The sequence below is a fragment of the Amaranthus tricolor genome, chromosome 12, assembly GCF_026212465.1.
Source record: "Amaranthus tricolor cultivar Red isolate AtriRed21 chromosome 12, ASM2621246v1, whole genome shotgun sequence".
NCBI lineage: Eukaryota > Viridiplantae > Streptophyta > Magnoliopsida > Caryophyllales > Amaranthaceae > Amaranthus > Amaranthus tricolor.
Window position 1 is genome coordinate 612,409 of NC_080058.1, and position 22,587 is coordinate 634,995.

The 22,587-nt window shown below is 33.9% G+C and overlaps 4 protein-coding genes and 1 pseudogene across 5 annotated transcripts; 1 reads left to right on the plus strand and 4 right to left on the minus strand.

Moving 5' to 3' along the window:
* The first annotated feature begins 240 nt into the window (after positions 1-240).
* On the plus strand, positions 241-4,964 carry LOC130796986 (wall-associated receptor kinase-like 22). Its single transcript, XM_057659447.1, has 2 exons — positions 241-480; positions 1,734-4,964. Exon 2 carries the CDS (start codon positions 1,773-1,775, stop codon positions 2,781-2,783), a length of 1,011 nt encoding a protein of 336 aa, XP_057515430.1. The 5' UTR covers positions 241-480; positions 1,734-1,772; the 3' UTR covers positions 2,784-4,964.
* LOC130797118 (wall-associated receptor kinase-like 9) lies at positions 4,122-6,149 on the minus strand (annotated as a pseudogene).
* A 910-nt stretch (positions 6,150-7,059) lies between these two features.
* LOC130796987 (mitochondrial inner membrane protease ATP23-like) lies at positions 7,060-9,971 on the minus strand. 2 transcript variants are annotated; one of them, XM_057659451.1, is made up of 2 exons: positions 9,815-9,971; positions 7,060-7,918 (listed from the first exon to the last, which is right to left on the minus strand). In XM_057659451.1, the coding sequence occupies exon 2, from the start codon at positions 7,860-7,862 to the stop codon at positions 7,362-7,364; it is 501 nt and encodes a 166-aa protein (XP_057515434.1). In that variant the 5' UTR covers positions 7,863-7,918; positions 9,815-9,971; the 3' UTR covers positions 7,060-7,361. The 2 variants fall into 2 exon arrangements, with proteins under 2 accessions (XP_057515434.1, XP_057515433.1); XM_057659450.1 differs by having other exon boundaries at positions 7,060-7,960.
* Positions 9,972-10,575: 604 nt separating this feature from the next.
* On the minus strand, positions 10,576-12,654 carry LOC130796988 (protein NUCLEAR FUSION DEFECTIVE 4-like). The gene has a single exon (XM_057659452.1). The coding sequence runs from the start codon at positions 12,565-12,567 to the stop codon at positions 10,849-10,851; it is 1,719 nt and encodes a 572-aa protein (XP_057515435.1). The 5' UTR covers positions 12,568-12,654; the 3' UTR covers positions 10,576-10,848.
* Positions 12,655-16,520: 3,866 nt separating this feature from the next.
* On the minus strand, positions 16,521-20,684 carry LOC130796989 (flavin mononucleotide hydrolase 1, chloroplatic-like). Its single transcript, XM_057659453.1, has 7 exons — positions 20,195-20,684; positions 19,028-19,103; positions 18,794-18,845; positions 18,235-18,349; positions 18,072-18,142; positions 17,741-17,828; positions 16,521-16,967 (listed from the first exon to the last, which is right to left on the minus strand). The coding sequence occupies exons 1-7, from the start codon at positions 20,503-20,505 to the stop codon at positions 16,838-16,840; spliced, it is 843 nt and encodes a 280-aa protein (XP_057515436.1). The 5' UTR covers positions 20,506-20,684; the 3' UTR covers positions 16,521-16,837.
* Positions 20,685-22,587: the final 1,903 nt, after the last annotated feature.

The following is a 22,587-nucleotide window of genomic DNA, read 5'->3' on the forward strand; positions in this document are numbered from 1 at the left end:
TACTTAATTAACTAAGGTTGTGGTTGTAAATAAGTAATTCATGTTAAATTCTAGATTTTAATTACGAAATCATCAAGGATGAATTTAAGAATGACAAGATTTGAGAAGTCATTTTCAAATTCTTAACATGAACTACTTTTAAAACAATAATGAAATTGGCTTAAATCTACAATTGAAATTTATTGATTTGTCAAACATTAAATTTGAATTAATTCTAGATTTCCAAATAAAATCATTATTCTCAACATAGCATAAACGAATTTGATTTAGACTAAGAAATTTCTAACCCATTTATATATGACCCCAATAGGCCAATACAAATCTAATCGGACCCGATTTGATTGATTGCGGGCATTTTGACTCGTTTCCTTACTCGGATTATTCCCCTCTCTAAAGAAATTTGGAACCATCACCCCAGCATCTCTTTCTTATGTTCCAGACGCGCTGAACTTGAATTGCAGAATAGGGAAACCGCCACCGGTATGCTCCAATCACTTTTCGTTTGATGTTTTTTCAGTCGTTTTTTTTGAATTAAACAATGGAGATTGATGGATTTTTGTTTAGATTATTCAATGTTTAAGAAGAAAACATTCCCCCCGTTCCCCAACTTCATGGGTATACTGTAAGAATTAATTTTGAATTACTTGTGTTTATTTATTTATTTATATGAATTTGTAGAAGTCTATAAGATGTTTGTGATGAGAGATCAGAAAGTAATAGGTTTTGTTGTTGTGTTTAAATGGACCTTTGCTTATTTCTGTGATAGTATTATGGTTTTGGAGCTATGGGTGACTATTAATTGGAAATTATCATCATTTGATATATATGTTTGTCATAAATGAAATATATTGTAAATCAAGTAAAAGTTAACTTATTTATTTTATTTCAAACATGAGTTCAATTATGTTCGATTGAACAGGGGCCGGAGAAATTAGAGGTCTTAATATTAAAATATTTAGTATAGGTTAGATGTTTAAAGATACAAAATTATTAGAAAAATATCAAAATTTTTAAAATTGCACGGAATCTTCATAGAATTTGTCGGTTTTTACTTCGCCCCTATTCAAACAACATACAAAGTGAAAAGTAGAAAAAAATACATTATGGACGGAGAAATTTTGGTAGAATTGAGAAACCTTGGGGGGAATCTACTCACTATATAGTAGTAATTGCAACACGTGTACGGAGAGTTCTTACGGAGAGTTGTTAGCTATTTAAGTAGTCGTAGGTGTATACTTGTAGCTCTCGGATATTTAGTTCTCTTATTAGCTTGAAAAATTATTATTGTTCGATGAAAGTAGCATTTTTGGTAACTATTAGAATATAATTTGTTGAGAAAAATGTAAAGAAGATGTTAAACCACTATTTTTGATTTTGTAACGATACACTTTGTAACTTTCTGAAAATATTCATGTGCACCACTAAAGACTACTTAAACTGCTACTTTACTGAAGAATTACATTTTTGTAAAACATATATGTTTTAGCCTCAGACAACTACTTAAAATACTAGGCTAAATACGTCCATAATCTGATTGTTTAGTACAATACGCTTGTTGACCTCTTATTGGTTGCATACTCGTATTACATTCACGAATACCAAATCAAAAGATGTTAGAAATGAAACAAGCAAGTTTTGCATATAATACATTGTGTTAAAGAGCAAAAACTAATTGGAAATAATTTGGTCTCACGCTAATCGGCTTTTCCTTCTAATGTCGTATTTTTTGCTAGGCGGAAAAATATAGTCAGTTGAGAACAAGTTCTAAGTAGATGGATAAAGCTCGAAAAGAAAGTAAGAATAAGATCAAGTTAAAATTCGAGTGTATGGAGGCATATTTTATTCAAAATGGAGGGATTTTGTTAAAAAAACATATCGCTCTGAGCCAAGGTCGCGATGTTGGATCAGGACAGTTGAAACTTTTCTCATACAAGGATATTGAGAAGGCTACAAAGAATTTTCACCCTGATCTTCTTGTTGGTTGCAGTATTCATAGAAATGTTTATGGAGCAACTTATGATGATCGTACTGTAGTCGTTGGAGTCCCGTTGCAGCAAGAGCCAAATCCCACAATGACTGATCGGAACTTAACTGAAGCCTCAATTGCGATGGTTATGACTCATGACAATATGCTGAAACTCTATGGTTGTTGCCTTGAGAATTGTATACCCTTATTGGTTTATGAATTTTTACCAAATGGAAGCCTTTTTGATCATTTACATGGTGATCTTGCGTCTAGCAATCGTATGAATTGGGCTGGCCGCTTGAGGGTAGCAACGGATACTGCATATGCGTTATCTTATATGCATAATGCCTTGCGAAAGCCACTAGTGCACAGGGGTGTGAACTCAGTATGTGTACTTCTAGATTATTCGTTCCACGCAAAGTTAGGAAATTTTGGCTATTCAGTGTCCATTACTCCAGGAGACACGTCTGAAAGATGGTCTGTTCAAGGAACTCCGGGATATATTGATCCTGAGTATATCCAGACTCGTTTAGTGACCGATAAGTGTGATGTGTACAGCTTTGGGGTTTTGATGTTGGAGTTGTTAACCGGAAAGAATCCTATTAGGATGCTTAGAGACGGGAGAGACTTGGTTGATGTGTTTGTTTCTGCTATGGAGAAAAGTTGCGCGATGAAGATGATTGCCAGCGAGATATTGGAGCAAGCAAGTACGGATGAGATTCAACAAATTGCTAAGATTGCATTGACTTGTGTGGCCAAGAAAGGAGCTGAAAGACCAACTATGATTGAAGTTGTTAAGCAGCTACAACAGATATGAGGTTGAGAAGATTTACGTTCACTGATGGGAAACAAATCGATTCCATGTTGCAAGGTAAGTGTTGTGAATTGGCTTGAAACGACAGATACCGGGTTGAAAAGATTTACGCTCGAAATTGGCTTGAAACGATGGCTCAAACTCAAACAAAGAAAATCAAGATCAGGAGAAAGCAAAAGTTCGAATCCAAGCAGGAATATTTTATAAAAATGGAGGTAGTTTCTGGAGAAACAATTTTTATTAAGCCAAGGGAATAATATAGGAGGAAGGCAGCTGAAGATTTTCGAGAAGGCTACAAACTACTATGACCCTGATTCCGTTGTTGGCAATGACTCTCACAGCATGGTCTATAAAGCAACCATCGATGATCATATTGTAGCTGTCAAAGTTCCCGTGCAGCTCGACTTTGATCGCTGCTTAAGTGAGGCCTCTACGGCAGCTGTAATGAATCATAACACTATGGTAAAACTATATGGTTGTTGCCTCGAGACTTTTATGCCATTACAAGTGTATTAATTTATACCATATGGGAGTCTCGATCATAAATTACGTAGGGATGTGAATCTATTAAGCGTGCTAAATGGGTGCATTGTTTGAGAGTCGAAACTGATGTGGCTTATTGGCTATTTATTATGCACAGTGCCTTATCAAAGCGGGTGCTGCACAATGATCTTGGAACAATGATCTGGAGATGATATTCAATAGATTGTATAGCTAGCATCAGCTTGTATTAGTAGCAATTTTAAAGGAACAGAGTAGTAATGGTTAGTATCAGGTTTCTTCACAATATTGCAGCTCATACTCTTTCTACCCCATTGCAACTGCTATATATTTCCCAAAATGCTTAAATGTTTTAAACTCAATGAGATATGGGGAGAATACATTTCCCATAGAAATAAAGCATATGTACAAGCCAAACCCTTTTTTTCTTTTTCAGATGTAGCTCAATGTTATTAAATAGCTTCCAACTAATCAGGTTTCGATGGGATCCGACTATAAGCAACTATACCCTTGTATGACAATTAGTTAATTCTAATCGACCTTTCATTGCAAACATTTGTTTTAAATAATAAGTGCTTACTTCCTATGTCCTCGTGATATTGCCATGACACACGTAGAATTGCACAAATATTAAGAAAATGATGAGATGCATGCATTAGATCCTGGTTTGTCTTATAGAATTCTAATCATACAGGCTATTTCATTCAAGCTTGTGAACATCATTGATTACTGATAAAAAAAATTACTGTGATGTCCTGCATATAGCCTATTTCACAACTTCATTCATGCTGTATGCACCTGCATATAGCCTATGTCCTGCATTAGATCATGGTTTGTCTTTTAGGAGTTCTCCAACAACCGAGAATTTTCCATCATAATAAGAAACTCCGTGGCCAAACTTCTCCATTCTTTGGACTCATTGGGGGATATTGGCTTTTTGCTGGTCAAGAGCTCAACGAGGACAACTCCAAAGCTATAAAAATCACTTTTGTCGGTAAATTGGTTTGATTGAAAATACTCGGGATCTAAATAACCGAATGTCCCTTGAACTTGCGTAGTCAAATGAGTCTGATCGATTGTTATTGTCCTTGAAGTTCCAAAATCTGAAACTTTCGCCCTATATTTCTCATCCAATAGTATATTAGACGACTTAATATCTCTGGTAAATCGGAGTAGACGATGATGAATGAAGGTATGTAATTGCTCCGGCTGATTCTGCTGCAATTTGCAAGCGCATTTTCTATGAAATGTAGAAACTCGTCACTTCGGTCATGGATGTGCTGAGCCAGAGTTCCATTTGGGATGAACTCGTAAACAAGTAAAGGTACCTCGGTCTCCAAACAACACGCTAATAACTTGACCACATTCCTATGGTTAATTTGTGACAGGATCACAACCTCGTTTATGAAAGGCTCCATTTGGCTTTCATCAACCCTTTTAGATTTCTTAACCGCGATAATCCTTCAATCCGTCAGCATACCTTTGTAGACTGTACCTTGACCGCCTTGCCCGAGTATTCTGTTTTCATGGAAATGATCAGTTGCTACCTCTAATTCTTTGATATTTCTCCATAACACCGTCATTATAAGACATTTGCTGTCGTAACAGAAAACCACCATTTAGCTTGAAGTTCTTAGCTCTTTGCATAGTCTCCTTCCTTCTTTTCAAGAATCGCCGCAACCTGTAGCAACCAAACGACACAAATAATAATCCTATGCTTAAACCGAGTCCTACACTCAAGAACAGAACCATATCGGCATATTTAAGATCAATAGAGAAGCTTTAAAAGGTGAAATTAGTACAGAAAGTACCTAAAACAACTGCCAGAAGGTGAGCCCTGTTGGTTTTAGAAGGAAAACATATAACATCATTGAAATCGCTAGCACTAGCGAAACAATCCCCTTTGCAGCTTGCACATTGTGGTGACTCTGCAAAAGAACAGATTGTATACATGTAAGTTCAAATTTCAGTGAGTATCGGGTCTTGCCTCAGTGCCGGCAAGTACCATGATCAAATTTTATGGTTCTGATTCAGGGCTTTGGTGGAATCGGTGGGGAATAAATTTAGCTTAATGATCTTACCTTGGCATCCTATACGAAGATACGGGTTCCCACCTTGGCCCTGTGGGCAGTGACATTTGTAATCGCCGTTTATGATATAAGAACAGTAGGGGCTCGAATCGTTTGCTGAGGAACCAGGTAAATAATTGTATGCCCATTGAAGAGAAACAGGAATATGGCTTCCATTTCTTGCAATGGGCAAAACAGATTGCTGAGACTGGGACAAGTCGAATTGTTGTAAATAATCCAAATGCACCAAGAAGACATAACTACATTTTCCCTTAGATCGTGTAATGTTCACACTGTAAACACTCAGAGAGAAGGAAAGATAAGTTAAGCACATTGATTCCTGCATGGATGCCAAACTAGGAAGAGCGTTTAGATCACAAACCGATCCACAATAAGCCAATACTTTCCCTATTGTAGAAAGAAGTAGCCACGCAATTTACAGGAGCAAAAACATTCCCTATACTAAAACTATACGGGCTTCCACCCAGATTAGTGCTTTCCAAGTCGCTTTTTCCTCAGAACAGTTGACGATCATGGGAGCATTAACCATCACTTCAGTTATTCCCAAAGAAATCTCAAGCACCGCAAGATTGAATTTGGTGAGGAATGGTATAGAAGAGTTGCAAGTAGTTTCGTTCCATTCGTTGTAATAGCAACTTCAGCCCATACCGAATGGGTATGGGATGGTCACATTTCCGCACTTATCTACACAGCCAGTTCTTGCCATAGGCAGAGCTGCTGCAACAAGATTTACGGACAGACATAAGATAAGAGCTAGAGGCGCAAGTATCATATCCATGCTTACCACTTCCCGGCAGCAAATCTCATTTATTTCGATATTTACCCGACCTTGGAACCAAACCCCACTTAACCCGACTTCAAAATGTATTTAAAATAATGTAAAAATCAATGTGGACGCAAACCCGAATTTTAAAATGACCCAAAATTGACCCGATGACCCGATTGAACATCTCTACTATATATTATCAGCAATGCACAAGGATTTCACAAAAAATATATGCAGAAGCTAAAGGTTATAAAGAAATATCAACAATTTATGTAATGTTGATAGTCAGATAATTCTATGACATTGAAAATAATGCACCTTCCTTGTCTGTTGCTTTAGAACACATGGAAATATCATATGGACTGGAAGGTAAATCAGTTAGCTGCACAAAATTGAACAAGTCACCTTATTACCACTTTTATTGGAGCCAATACAAAGCAGGCACATTGCAAGAAAACATAGAAGTCATGAAACTCTTCAAAACCAATTTGATCTATACAAATGCTAATTCTGTTGAGCCAGCGATTATTAGAATCTCAATTTTGATCGACAATTCTACGATCTTACAATTTAAAAATAGACGATCGATTCGGATTGTAGGATGGATCTTAATGTGGTAGAATCGTGCGATCCTACTTGGCACAAGAATTTATATGGTAGGATCATAATTCGATTTAACGATCCTACAATCCAACGATCCGATCCTACAAGGGTCATTTCAATCGTAAAAATTTTAATATAATTCAAATTTCACTTACTTACAAATATATATATTAAATAATTCTTTCAATACCATTACACCACTATAAAATTCAATTTTTTTCTTCATTTAAAGTTTAAAAATGATTATTAAAAGTATTTTTTAAAATACTTATAGATAAAGTAAAATATGTTTTTACTTGCACCTTAAAACTTAAAAAAATATATATAAAATTTATAATTAGTAATCAAAAACACATTAATGTATATTTTTAGATTCAAAATACACCGAAATTGGCCTGTGCAAGTCTTACTGGGCAAAATCATCATATTTTTACTTAATGAGCTAGGCTTGCAAGCTTGGGCATCACTATAAAGGGCCCAACAGGCTTAAAAATTTGAAATCTCATTCTAGACATAAGTTCAACGTGAAGTTCCTAAGAAATCGACATGACGACATGAAAGTCGATCACCTTAGACGAAGTGGATGTGCTTGACCTGAAGCCGAGAAAGCAAGTAGATCGGTCAAGGAGCTCTGTCGAAGGGCCGTGTATCATTGTAACAAGTATCCCAAACAGCTTCCATTGCATCCTTTGCAGCTGTTTCGGAGCAAAAAGGATTTAGCGCCAGTGATCTCATTACTCTCCTCTTCACGCAATCTTGTTCATGGCCCCGCATCTTCATGTATCCACGCAATAGCTCTCGCTTGAAGTGGCAATCACCACTCAAATGGCCAGCGCGAATTTCACTACAAGCGTGATGAGCACAATTCTCCCATTTCATGTTTTTAGCCGTACAATCATCATAAGCATGTATTAGCTCATGGATCACAACTTGATTCACCTCATCTTGTATGTTAACATGATTGTTACATACTATTATCCCTTTACCACGACTATAACCGCCACTAACATTCTGGTCACACTTCTCAGCTTTTACGAAGTTATGTGGCATGTTGCACCCTGATTTTTGCAAATGCTCCATCAAAAATTTCACCGTGGGAGTTCGCAAGCTTCTCTCGATCATCTTTTGGCAGTCTTCTACAGTGACCCCATTACCATAAACCTCCGCTGAGTAACTACCTGTAGCCCTTTCGGAATCAGCCACTTTACCTTCCATTAAGGCTATACACGAAAAGCAATTAGATAAACACACATTAAATCTGTGATTCTATTACACATATATCTTTCCACAATATGGTCAGAAAAAACCACTGTAAAACATTCTGAGCTACTACTAGTAAGACATAAACTGCAAGAAGCAAATGAATTAGTAAGACATAAAATGCAAAACATCATTCTACCGCGAATTAGTTAGACATAAAAAGCAAGAAGCAAATGAATATGCAAACCTATCAGCCATCGCAAACCAGACCTCCAATCACACAAACTTGTCACCCATAAGTCTACAATATGTTCGTGTAAGATTCAAAGAGAAAAAGATATCCCTTATTTAAAACATTGACCTTGAATTTAAAATTGTAAAGAATGTATAATCTTTTATCAGTTTATAGACAGGGTGTACAACAACATAGTCAAAGACTTGCACTTTTCCAAAAAGCCAACTCAATAAAATAATCTATCATATCAAAATTCATAAGATGGCTGAAATCTAGCCATAGATTGAGCAAAATTATACAGCCTGTAAATAGTAGCACAAAAAATAAATTTTCTTAAGCTGAGAAAAAATCTCATAAATCACCATATACTAACCCTTAAAAGGCCTAGAGAGTGAACTATGCTTCAATTTGTTAATCAAACCCATGCTATCAAACTCAGTAACTCCATTTCAATACTCTGCCTGCTAAGCAAGTTGCAGCCCAAAAGGTAAGGCACTTGCCTCAGAGATATTCGCATTAAACTGACTGGCCTAACACCACATCCAGGCTTATAAAAGGAAGCTGGAATCTGAATGCATATTAACCACCAATGCCAGTTATCTCTCAGCATAAACTACCTAATTCATCCCACCAACTCCACATAGCAACAGCCAACAGCAAATGTACACTCAAGAATAGCACAAAATTTCCTATCCACCCTAGTGCCTTAAAATTCACAACAAATACAAACAGTCTAGCCCTTCAACTAACACTGTATCAAATAGCTAGTAGGAAAAGTCGTGACCCGTGAACCATGGCATCCACCCCGAATCTTTAATATTTTTTCAAACTCTATCCTTCTGAACTAACTAAAACCAAAATTAACCTAAGAATAACCCAAATGATATGCCAACTCACTGTAGACAATTCACAAGAACCAATTGTAAAAATTGACATATGCAGCTATGCAAACTCAAATATAAGGCTAAATGAGCATAAAGATGAAGCATTTATACATAATTTATAAATAAAACTTACAACATCCAAAAGAACAATCTTGAAAAGCTAAAGATATTAACACATTATATATAAAACCCTCTAAAATTTACATAACATCCAAAAAAAATTGCAAACATAATTGATATGTACATTTCGTAAGTTTAACCAAGGATTAAATGATGGAAAACAGCAGAAGGTAAATGATCAGCATCAAAACAATCAACAAAATAGAAACCTTAAAATCAGACGAAAAAAAAATTAAGTTCCATGAAAAATAAGAAATAAAAATTCTTCAATTTTACGTTTTAGCAATAAACAAATCACAATATTAGACTCAAAATATCAATAAATTTTCATAAGTAAAGACACAGTCAAATACAATCCCCAATTAATGATAATAAATAACTCAACCCCTATAACGCAATCAAATCTAAATAAAGCGAAGTAACAATATTGAATTCAAAAAATCAACAAGCAATTAATTGTTTAACCATATTGACTAACACATATGTAAAGAACAGTCAACAAAAAAACCCAATAATGGAAGAATTTACAGCAATCTTATGAAAAATATATGAATTTGTTAATATTATTAAAATTGATCCAAATTGACAAAGTTCAAATGAAATCGACAAAGATCCTTAAATCAACGATCACAAACCGTTTGGTTCTGCTACTGAGAAGACCAGGAGAACGCGGGAGGCAAGGTAGGAAAATGGCGAGTAGAAAGAGTTTGGATGCGGCTTTTAGTTAACTCTCCCAAGTTTTGTCGGACTCTCTCGAAAGTCGAAACCTTTCTAATAATCACAACATTTTTCTATTTTTTCATTTTGAAATTTTAATTGATTTTTTTCGGGAATTTTTTTAAATATTAAATGATTAAGTTAAGTTATAAGTGATTATATTGAATTGTAAGTAATCATTCTAAAAATTGTAAGTGATTATTTTTAAATTATAAAGATTCGCTTTAAAACTATACAAAATTATCACTCAAAAACAAAAAGTGATCACTTTAAGATTCACTTTTATTATCACTTTAAGGTTATAACTAAATGCAACGCTTGTTAAACGTAAACATAAACGCAATGTATATGATTTTTTGTAAATGTTTAAGACAAAAATTTTTAATTTTCATCAAATAATTTTCGACAAATTTTATAAAATATATAGAAAATAAAAAATTGTCAATTTTTTGATTAATTTCCTTCCTCAAAATATGTCTTTTTTTATTACTTGATATGTTGAGGAAAGTTAAAGGCTTGGTGAAATCGAACCTACCATTACTATCCTGAAAAGTGATATTCACTCTTCAACTAAGATAAGTCTTGATTCTTTAAATTCTCATTTAATATAAGCATGAACGCATGATGATAAATAATATATGATTAAAAAATAAGAATTTGATTAAAAGTTATATGATTAAAAAATTAGAATTTGATTAAAAGTTATTACATAAAAGTATTATTGACTAACTTCTCTCAAAATACATTGTATGTAGACTGAAAACTCTCTAGGAATAGCGGAGAATCTAGGCTTAAGTCTACCTAGATTATAGGCTCATTCGATTAAAAACTATTAATATTAAATTGTCTGACATATCATATAAAAAAATAACAGTGGAACTGATATTCATTATACATGCAGAGAGACGAATATTGGACCATCCTCATAGTAATATCCTGGATTCGGCCATGCTCAAGAAACTAGTCCACCACGCACTTTCTCACACTTGGGCTTCTTAACATCTTCAACATCTCTAAACTTTTTAGTCCTAAGTACTAAGATTAAGGAAATTAAACTTCCACAAAATGTGATCCCGCTAATGATAAGAAAAGAGACTTTATGACATTTAGCACCAATACAAGTCAATTCTTCACCAACTTTTCTTTTTAATCCCTTTGCACTTAATTGTTTTAAAGCCTCTTTATCATAAAGTTTACCTGTGATCATTACATTAAGTACATAGGACCCAACCGGGCTTGCTAGACCACCCAAAGTATGTAGCATGGCGTAGTGTTTGAGCCCGAAAAGCTCCGAAATGATTGCAAGGACTAAGGGCCATTGTGCCCCTAGGCAGAACCCAATTATAATCGAGGCCACGTAAAGTGAGTTAGGGACATCGAAAGCGATTAGAAGATGGCCTATGCATGCGAGAAGTAGGACTAACGTCATGACCATTGGTCTTGGAAACTTGTACTTTACTAGGACAACTTCGGAAGCAAACCCACATAGGACCCGACCCAAGTAGTTCCATATACTAATCAAGGAGAGGAATGTGGTTATACTATGGGTCGGGTAGCCCAAGGATCTCCCTAGTTGACCCATGTTATCAATCACCGTTAGGGTTCCTCCTAGACCACAAGCAGTGGCTAGGAACAAAAACATCATATCGAAGCTAAATAAGGCTTCCAAAATGGAATAGTCATCTCCTCTGTTTGGTCGTTGGAATATTTTAGTCCAACACGAAACTTGTTCCTTAGGCAGATCGCCATTTATACCAACGTCTTCTTGTTGTGGTCGCTCTTCTCTCATAACGTCGTCTATAACATCGAGGATTACACCATTATGATTGTTTTTGTTTTTGCTCTTATAAACTTCTCGTTGATCTTTCACGATGATCACAATAGGAAGAAAAAGAAGAAAGATGATAATAAAAGCACTTACATAATATTCACCCCTAGTGAAAGCAACATTATTTTGCACTATAATTAAAATCATAAGAAATCCCGCTAGAGAAAGAGATATATAAAGTAAATTATAAAATATTTTGACCTCGTTTTTTTCTCTAACGACTTTCATATACCTAACACATCGAATAAAAATCAGCGAAACTAGAGCGGGAAGCCATCCAATAAATAAAATAAAAGCCTTAGAATCCTTACCATAAAATACATGGTAAAGTTGTGTAAGTATAGCACCACTTAAACCCACAAATCCTTTTAATAATCCAAGTACAATTCCTCTACTTTCAGGAAAATTTTTAACACACGTAACTAACGCCCCCGTGTTAGAAAATGTTTGAGAATTTGCACCAATGTATATGTACAAACACATTTGCCAAACAGGAACGTTTTTTATATGGCCCGTAACGGCTAACCATATCATAAAATAGCCAAAAAAATTCATCGCTGCCCCTAGGGCTAATACGACCCAGGGTGGCGTTACCTCATTGAGGAGGCCAGAAATGACACCAACATTTCCGGCTAAGTCTTTGAAGAAGCCAAGGAGGTTAAGTGTCGATTGGTCGTAACCCATTGATGTTTTTATTTGGTTCGAGTAAAGACCGAATAAGTAGCCTGCCCCGGACATGGCCATGATTAGTAGTGAAGCAAAAACAATGAACCATCTACCAAGGATTAATTGTGAGGTAAAGTGTGACATTTCTTTCCAACTATTGTTGCTAAATTTTATCATTTTTTTTTTGTTTAAGGAGTGTTTGAAAAGAATAATTAATTGTGTTTTAAGTTGGTATTGTATCTTGTTAGAAGAGTTTGAAGTGTAAAGGATACTATATTTAATTTGAATGATGCATTCAACTATATATATATAGGGATTAGGGGTTTGGTTTATGGAAAATAATCGGTTTTGTGGACCTACCAATTGTGAATGATTTGTACTGTTATAATATTGTTCGCTTTGACTTTGAATTAAGTCTGCATAGATTTTTTTGAAAATCACTTTTACGTTTATCCTTTCTTTTTATTGTTTTCTATGTAAGAATTGAAATATATATACACTCAACAGTTTAATCTAAAGAAAAAATTATATTATTTTATAACGTATAAGGAGTGTAATGATTGATTGAACAAAAGGAAATACTAGAATTTAGTGGTTTAAAAAACCCACCACTTTGATTGTTTCAAGAAACTAGACTAGTGTTCTTACTTCTTAGGCGTGCAAAATTTAGACACCTTTTTGGATTTTGGAAAAAGATATGTTATGTAGAAATTAAATATGAAAGTTTCCAATAGAGTTATCTTCATCATAAGAAAGTTAATCCCACTTTAACCACTGGTACTTTTAATTATCGTCCGCTAGGAGTATTTATTAGCGGGTATTCAAAATGTCGAGTATTCAGTTAGTCGGGTACCTATTTTAACGGTCCGTGTCCCGATCCAATTTATCAGGATACCCGGATTTCTAGTACCCTGATAAATCGGGTCAGGACACCGGATACCCGGTATTAGTTGTGTTAATTTTAAGTTTTCTTGGAAGAGCGATTTTTATTATTCCATATAGTGGTTCAAAACTCAACCTTTACTAACTTACTAATCAGAGTTTCATAAATGGGAACTTAAGACTCGATTTCTTAAGAACTTGAGCCAATCTTTATACATTGGAATAGCGAGGGAAAGGAATTTTAAATCTGGAAAGTCATAAACATTAAACAAAAACACACTTGGAACATAAAGTCAGGAGTTAAAAGGGTCTTTTATACACAATGAATTATAAGCAAACTTTGGACAATCTTAGTACCATAAACAGCTAAAGTATACAAGTCTATTGATACACTCAACTCAACTATTCAACAAACATAATCAAGATGTACATGCTTCTGTCTTCTTTACATATCATACTTACTTCAACTTTAACTTTGTTCCAACTCAAAGACATGCTGTTTGTGAGTTGGCTTATCTCTAGCTACACCAGAATCTTACAGTCCAACAGTAGGGTATGTTTAAAACCCAAAAAATTCCGTTAAAATAATATTTTGCGGCCCATGACCCGACCCGGATAAGGCTGGTCGGATATCCAACCCGCACCTTATAATTTTTTCTCATAAGAACCTGACAAAAAACATGAGAAAGATAACTACTGATGGTTTAGGATACAAATTAATTTGTATTTCTCTCTAATCAAGTCTCCAAAAAGATTCATCTAGCTCATGTCAATTCTAATTGATTTTAGAATTGTTTTTATTAAAACTGTTAAGGCAAGAGAAAAGAGAAAATTAATCTTCATATAATTGATAAGATTCAAACCCTTATCATCACAATGGAGAAAAAGTAATTCTTCGTATTATTCTTGGGTGAATAATTGACATATAATTTTAATGGTAGTTGGGTAATTATTTAATTAATTTAATTTTTCTTAAAGATCATATTTCTAGATAACAAGCTTATAATTGACATTCACTAATTTTGTATTGAGACTGACTTATTATGTGACGATTTTAATTTGATTAGTTCAAATTATTTTCAATAAGCTGCTACTTGTACAAGTTGAATTCAAAATTTATTGTTCTTCTTAACGTTTTTTATTAATGGGCTATTTGTAGAATTTTTCTTACAATGAAACGATTTCATACAAGACTTGGTGATTGATTTTTTTACATGATCAAGTATTTAACAGTTACTCCACTTATATAATTAGTGGGGTTATAATGCAATATCTTAATATTGATTATTGACACCCAACACATGTGCACAAAAGATGCCTCTGTTATGACGAAAATATCTTTGTCTATCTTCAAGTATCTAGGTGACCTAAACTTGTCATAAATTATACAGGTAATGTTAAAATTATTTTTTAATTTTATATATTTAAAACTATCTTAAAACACGGTGTTTGTAGACTACAATATATTACTCGTACAACTTTTTGATTAGTTTGGTAATTAAAAATTTGGAATAATTTTAAAATTCTAACAACTCAGTTTTAATATTAAAATATGCTACATAAGGCTTTATTTTTAATTCTAAATGTTACAACTTTAAAAATCAATTTTAAACAAAATATTTGAAAAAACAATATGTCGCAAAAAAGACGATTTAGAGTAGTTTTTTCTAAACTACAAAGAGATTGAGGAAAGGCGAAGAAAGTATGTAAGATGCACCAAGAAACGTACCCAAAATTTTACCTAAAAAAAAGTGATACATGCAAACCTTATATATATATATATATATATATATATATATATATATATATATATATATATATATATATATATATATATATATATATATATATATATATATATAACTTGTCAACTTGATGACATTTAAAGATAATTAATCATAAAAAACCTCTTGCTATTATTAAGTCATCAAAATCATGATGTAGTCTTATAAAGTCTATCCAAATCCAATGCTATAATTTGTAAGTATCATGACCGAAATGTTAAGTCATGACATATGTATTGCATAGTCATTGCCTCATCACAAACATGACATCAATGACAAAATAGAGTTACGTATTAAATATTAATAGTTAACAATAACAACATCACTAAATAACATGTGCACATAATTAAATAAATTATCTTTTATGAAAATAACAACACAAAAATGTTCATGATAAAGTTCAAGGTAAAAGAAAGATATATATTAGCATAATCAACACTTTTATTAAGTGTTAAAGTATTCATATAATATAATTTTCGAGTATTTGTAAATGCAAAGTACTTACAACATTATGAACTGAGTTAAATTTTAAAAACCGGAGAAAGTAATATTCTTCTTCTTACTTTTGTTACATAGGCCGGTTTGGTTTCTTCCCATGAAGTGCAAGCTAATTTTATCAGCTTGATCTCATCTTTTTTAACTTACCGACATTCCATAACGGGCGTTGCAATATTTCAGATCGATTCTATGATCATTGAGGTCTTTCTGACTAATAAGCTGCTACTTTTTTTTTCCGGTTTTTCAGATGACAAGCGCAGCGATAAAAGCGGTTCTTTTATTCCTTTACCCTGACTGGTAACGACATAGCTAAGAGAATAAATTGCTCGATAAGGAGGTACGTATATGAAATAAGACTGATGACCAACGACAGTGTATTATGGGAGGAGAAACTCTGACCGGCAGGCTGCAAGGAATTTGTGTGGCACTGTGGCAGCAGCTCAGTCGCCTTCGGTTTTTTTGATTGTTGCCAACAACGGAGCATATATACTTTGCGTATGTGAATGTTTGACCACTTGCTGCAACAGATCGAACAAAAGAACCAGATCGGCTCAGCAGTGACTATTCTTTCCCCAGCTAAAACCTTAAAGCAGGGTGGGAAACCATGGATGTCTTTAGAGCATATGCTGACTGAGATTAAATATGGCACTGATTCCAGTAAACAGGTCTCTTACCTGGCTGCTGAAATCTCTGCCGTTATTACTTAGTATTGCCCAAGAGATTGAGGTCTGCTACATGAACCAATAAATCATTTCCAGATCATCTACGGTCTTACCAACCTTTGTTTAGTCTCTCGAGATGAACAGTAGAAAATTTTATGCCCAAAAAATTGGATCTAATACAGAATGAATGTACAATTGGGTAAGCAAGGAGATCAGAATTGCCATTAAACAAGAAACCAGCAATGAGAAAATATATCATATCATCATCATCGTCATCATCATCTTACCCGGTGTGTCCCGTTCATATGAAACTATGAAAAAAAAAATATATCATAATTCATAAATAATGTTGAAAAAACAATCCAACAAAATCAAGGCCAAAAAAGGGCTCAATAAGAGAAACTAACAGATCTTTAATTCTTGTATATATGTGCAAGATGATATACATTTACATTGATTTTCATCCCAAACTACCCCAAAAATAAAAGAAAAATAAAAAAAGAAAAGGTAAATCAAAACCCAAAAAGAAAACAGATTTATAAGGTAAAAACTAATAAGTTCAATCAAGGGAAGAATGGAAACTGAGCTCTGAATTTTGCGCATCGTCTTGCTGGAGCTCGTTTACTTGTGGCTGAGTTCATGAGCAGAAATACTTACACCAAGGCGAGATAGATCCTGCCGTAACACATCCGCTCCTTTAAATTGCAATCCAACTAATCCAACATTCACTGCTCCCTCTACATTTTTCATCCTGCCACCAAATCCCCATCATAATATAAATTACACTTATTGATTCATTTAAGATCTTAATAGCAAGTCCTTAACTTTTCACTAAGATAAATTGTTCAGATAGTTTACAACTGACCCTCCAAACCCCGCTTAGGTGGGAGCCACTTAATGGCATTAAGGTAATGAAATATGTTTTAATGTAGACTGAACTTATGTCCAAGAAAATTTCTAAATACATGTTTAAGATGGATAATGCAAAGGAATCTAGTCATTCAAATCATGATTCACATATTTCTAGCATACAACAATTGGTAAACAATTTGCTAGAAACACAAACAGCCACACGGGTATAACATAAACACCAAATAGTAAACTAGACACCAACTGGAAATTAATAAACATACGCTATTAATTGAAAATTTTAATATTTTTCTACCGTGCTACAGTACATAATATATCTTAAGGCTTCAACCAGAAAATTAAGTTTCTAGTTGAGTTGGTTCCTTGACCTAGTGGCTGGTAAATGATAGATGATGATTGTAGCCCTCAAATATGTTTTATACTCGATGAGACAATATCTAACGGGGTTGACCTAGTAACGTTCCAGGTCACAAATGTTCAAATAGAATGACATTTTGGTTGCAAAACTTTGTTCAAATCCCATATTCCAGTTTCAGTAAGGATCGAAGTTTTACCCATAATCAACATATAGATAAAAGGAAAGTAAATACATCACAAGACAAACACTAACCAACTAAATGTATTAGATGAGTCGGGTATACTAGTAGCAATTACCTGTCATCGATGAAGATACAACTTCCAGGCTCCACGTCAAGGTATCTGAGGGCTTCACGATAAAAATCAGGGTCGGGCTTTTGTTTTCCTATAGAAGAAAACAAAATCAATAATGAGTAAAACCATTATTACATATATGGAGGGCGCACATCCACACTTCTAGCCCAAAAAGGCTCTAATATGAAATGGCGTGATAGAGTATATAACACATCATTGGGCTGCAACCATTAGTCTGATGATTTGAACATCTCGAACAAAAATTCACTAGTGATCTACACAATGAATAAGGAAAACTGCATGGCGACCTATTGAAGAAGTAAAGTTTTTGTACCTGTTTTACAAGAGCAGAATGTCCAAGATAGGTAATTCGATAAATTTAACTTATCCTCGATCATTTGATACCTGTTAAGAATTTATTTAAAAAAAAAGTATTTTAAAGAAGGATCCAAAAAAAGATACAATTCCTACATGAGAATGTGAAAATTTTAAACTACCAGGTTGGATAGTTTGTAAAAGCATGGATTTCATAGTTGTTTTGTTTCAAAGCACGAAGCAGTTCTTCAATACCATCCAAATAGGAATATCCTCTTTTGATACAGGTTTTAAGGCCTACAAAAAACAGATACCGTGCTTCAGCATCATTGTATAACTTAGATCATGGTGCAAAAATACAGTATCGGTTGCGGTTGTGGTAATGCACACAGTTTTATGGAAACGACAACGATGCAGTTATCGTTTCGCCTTTCGGCCTACACAATGAAATATCATCTGAAACGGTCTAAAACGCAGTTTTTTTCAACCTTTACAATACTGGTAATATCGGTTCGGCAAATTTGCAATTTCACATAAATATCAAGTGCACGTAATTTATTGAGTCATTTTCATAGGATGCTACAGCAAGTTAAATTCTCATGGACGGATTTTTGATAAAATCATTCATAAGAAAATGTGAACCTACATTGTCCTACCACAATCATTTCTAGTGCATCCTCAAAAAAGGAAAGAAAAAATAAATGAGCAAGATGATCAAGAAAGACACAAAGTTCCACTCACCTTCAAGATCAAAGTCTCTTCCATCTATGAAGAACTTTCTAGCTAATTCATCCTGCACATATCAAACACATTTCAAACAAGAAGGTCGATAGACTAACACTCTTATCAAAGCAGAAAAACATAGCAGCAAAAATTACTTGATGTTTCACACAAAGCATACAATAAAAGCCATCAGATAGATGATGATAAGTTCAGAAGAAGTTGTAGTCATTTTTTGGTCATTCCAATGTATACCTCATCAATTAGCCCCTTCTCGAACTCATTCCAGGCAGTTGGATGCTCACACTCTAACAATTCCTTCATGGACATGCTAAGAATAGAATGAAATTCATAAGATAAGATAAAAGCATGACTTAGAATAGGATCAATTCAAATAAATAACAATCAAACAAACATAGACATCACTTTCAACTCTTGAGTCTTTAACTTTGTAGTTCTTTAGGCCAACAGAGATATATTGTAAAGGAAAGAGTAAAAAATCCAAACACTAAAAACCACCGTCACATGATTCACTAATCTCCTTGCGAATCGCGAATCAAAAAAAGCGAATTATAGTCGATTTTGGGGTATTTTAGGGCATTTTGAGCGAATTGTGAATTTAAATGGCAAATTATGAACACTGCTCAGAACAACGGTTCCCACTGAATAAGTGTATATTTAGATTTGAGACCTTAATCATAAGCATAGGTTTAAGCTTTTAGTTGAGTTGGTTTATAATATGGTTGGTATCAAAAGCTCAGGTCACAGATTTGAATCTCGTCCACCCCTCTTTCAAGTGGAATTATAAGCGCCCAGTACGAGGAAGACTTATGCTACATCCATAATTTTATTTTAAATTCACAAGCTTAAGAATCTCGTCCACCCCTCTTTCAAGTGGAATTATAAGCGCCCAGTACGAGGAAGACTTATGCTACATCCATAATTTTATTTTAAATTCACAGATTTGAATCTCGTCCACCCCTCTTTCAAGTGGAATCATAAGCTTAAGCTTTTGATTGAGTTGGTTCCTCAACACCAACAAGTGTACATTGACTTAGACAATCATGAATTCATCAGTAAAGTTTCAAGGAGGTTAATTGAAATCCAAATCCTACTCTGCAATCAAACCAAGACATAACTTCAAACTAATTTTGGTACTCCTAAATCCTAATAAGCTCAATGTGTTCAGGAATTTATTTTAAAAAGATTGAAACTTTAGTGAACAAACTTCACAATTTCCACTAAAATAACCCATATGAGTATAATAAGCACTTCAATTAACCCAAATCAAATAACTAAATAATAAAAAGCATAAAATTCCCAACTTTTTGTCCATCAATCCATCAAAATAAAACATTTACCATATACAACAAATAGAAGAATGAGACAAACTAAAGGAATAAAATCAAAGTGAGAAATTACCCAAAAAAGGCAGGGACATCATGGTAAAAGGGATCACGAACAATTGTATCCATAATATCAAATAGCAAAATGGGCAACTTCCTCTTCTCCAATGGAACAGAAATTGTAGAAAATGAGTCAATTGAAGTAGTTACACTAGTTTTCATAGTGAGTGAATTTCTAGGGTTTGATTTTGGTGGGTCTAAACATGAATTAAGAGGAAAAGAAATTGTGGATTTGAAGAGAAGCGCCATTTTTGGGGGTTTGTAATTGATTGTTAATGTCTGAAATTGTATTAAAACCTGTAATTGAATCAAACAGGAATAGTCCATGACATTTATAGGAATTTGTTCTTACAATGAAAAAAATCAAATCTAATCAAATTAAATCGATTCTGCGTGATTCTCGCCATCTTAGTTTTACAATGAGTTTTGATTATAAAATCAAGAAGTGGCTCCTGAAATGCCTGTCGAGGTATGGAGCATCAATCAAAGAGCTCAATAACATGTGTGCAGTGTGCCATTGATTTGTGCCTTATGAATTATGACAATTCCTCCTTGGCCCCACATGGGCAAGACGAAATTATCAATGATAAATTAATTTTTGTTCAATTAATTGAAAATAAGTTTATTTTTATTTATGTATAAATAAACTTATTTATATATAAATAAACTCATTTATTGTTTGTAATTTTTTTCAAATCTTGGTAAGTTAAAAAATTAGAATTAGAGAATAGATGTATTTACTTCAGATATTATACTTCGTTAGTAAGTTTATTTAAAATAAACAATAAATGTGTTTATTTTTAGCTGATCGAGCAATGTTTGTTAATTATTGACAATTTCGCCTATACAAAATCCAATTCTTTTTTTTTCAATACTTTGGGTCAGTTTGGCGTAGAGTGGCAGTGAGGGTAATTGTCAATTGTCTAAATAGTCGTAGTTGTGTTGTCGATAGCTATAGTTATATAAATGTATTTGGAAGATATCTAGATGTCTAGCTTTGTAAATATTCGGTAAAAATTGCAGTTATGATAATTGTTTGAATATAGATCGTCAAGAAAATTGTGGAAAACATCTCAAGCCACTACTTTTGATTTTTGAAACATTACAATGTGTAACATTCTGAAGACAGTTATATATAGACTTGGGAAAAATTGATCCGACCCGAAAATTGATCCGAAACCCGCCCGAAAAAATTGGGTTGAAACCCGGAAATTTTGACCCGAACCCGAAAATGACCCGACCCGAAAATGACCCGACCGAAATTGATCCGACCCAAAACCCGACCGACCGACCGTTTTCCCAGGTCTACCTGTAAGTATTTTTTTTTTTGAAGTTTTTTATAATTGTATTGTTATTATTTTAACCTTCTAATTACTAGTACTTTAATAGGGATTTTCATGTTTTGCTGGAGGGACTAGTGGAAATTTGTCACAATTAGATATTTATCTTGAGGAGTCTAGGCTTGATCATCATCTTGAACTAGATGTATTGCAGTGGTGGAAAACAAATGAAACTCGACATGCACAGGTTGCGCGTATGGCAAGGGATTTATTAGCCATTCCAATTACTACTGTTGCATCCGAGTCAGCTTTTAGCTTAGGAGGTAGAGTGCTTACTAAGTATAGAGCTTCTCTTCAACCGGATACTGCTGAGGCTTTAATTACTAGTCATAGTTGGCTATTTAGTTATAAAGTAAAAGAAGGTAAATTTATCAATTATTTGAGTTTTGAATGCAAATAATATGATCTTCAATTCGTTAAAACTATAGTTTATTCGTGAATTTGTTTTATGTTGATAGATCCACTTGAAAATGGATTAGAGGTTAATATTCCACCAATGTGTAATGAAGAAGCTAACAAAGATTTAGAAGATGAAGATGAAGATGAAGATGAAGAAGATGAAGATGAAAAAGAAGATGAAGGCGAAGAAGAAAATCAAAATGAAGATGAAGTGTTTGAACAATTTGCTATTTAACATGTTCTTATTTATACTTTTAAATTTTAATATTTAAATTGTTGTATGTTTGAATTGATTCATTTGGATATTTTTTTGTAGTATGATGCATTTTAGACATTTTAATGATTTTTTTTTATGTTGAATTAGTCGATTGGATATTCTAATGTTTTACGGTAACCCGTTGGATCAATCCGAACCTACCCGAAACCCAGAGTGATCCGACCTGAAAATGACCTGATCCGAAACTGACCCGACCCGAAAATGATCCGACCGAAATTGATCCGACCCAAAACCCGACCGACCGACCGTTTTCCCAGGTCTAGTTATATACATAATTAAACATTATCTAAAACTGCTACCTTATCGGACAATGATATTTTTGTAAAGTACTTCATACAGTCTATTTTGTCGTTGGTTACGTTTGGAATATAAACAAGGTTTTTTATATAGATG

What these genes read in the sequence shown, in the direction of transcription:
- LOC130796986 (XM_057659447.1), top strand. Translation starts at nt 1,773, where the DNA reads ATGGATAAAGCTCGAAAAGAAAGTAAGAATAAGATCAAGTTAAAATTC.
- LOC130796987 (XM_057659450.1), bottom strand. Translation starts at nt 7,955, where the DNA reads ATGGAAGGTAAAGTGGCTGATTCCGAAAGGGCTACAGGTAGTTACTCA.
- LOC130796988 (XM_057659452.1), bottom strand. Translation starts at nt 12,567, where the DNA reads ATGATAAAATTTAGCAACAATAGTTGGAAAGAAATGTCACACTTTACC.
- LOC130796989 (XM_057659453.1), bottom strand. Translation starts at nt 20,505, where the DNA reads ATGGACTATTCCTGTTTGATTCAATTACAGGTTTTAATACAATTTCAG. An exon ending in AAGAGACTTTGATCTTGAAG is followed by an intron (nt 18,350 to 18,793) that starts GTGAGTGGAACT and finishes TGTTTTTTGTAG; the next exon opens with GCCTTAAAACCTGTATCAAA. An exon ending in TGTATCTTCATCGATGACAG is followed by an intron (nt 16,968 to 17,740) that starts GTAATTGCTACT and finishes ATTTGGTGGCAG; the next exon opens with GATGAAAAATGTAGAGGGAG.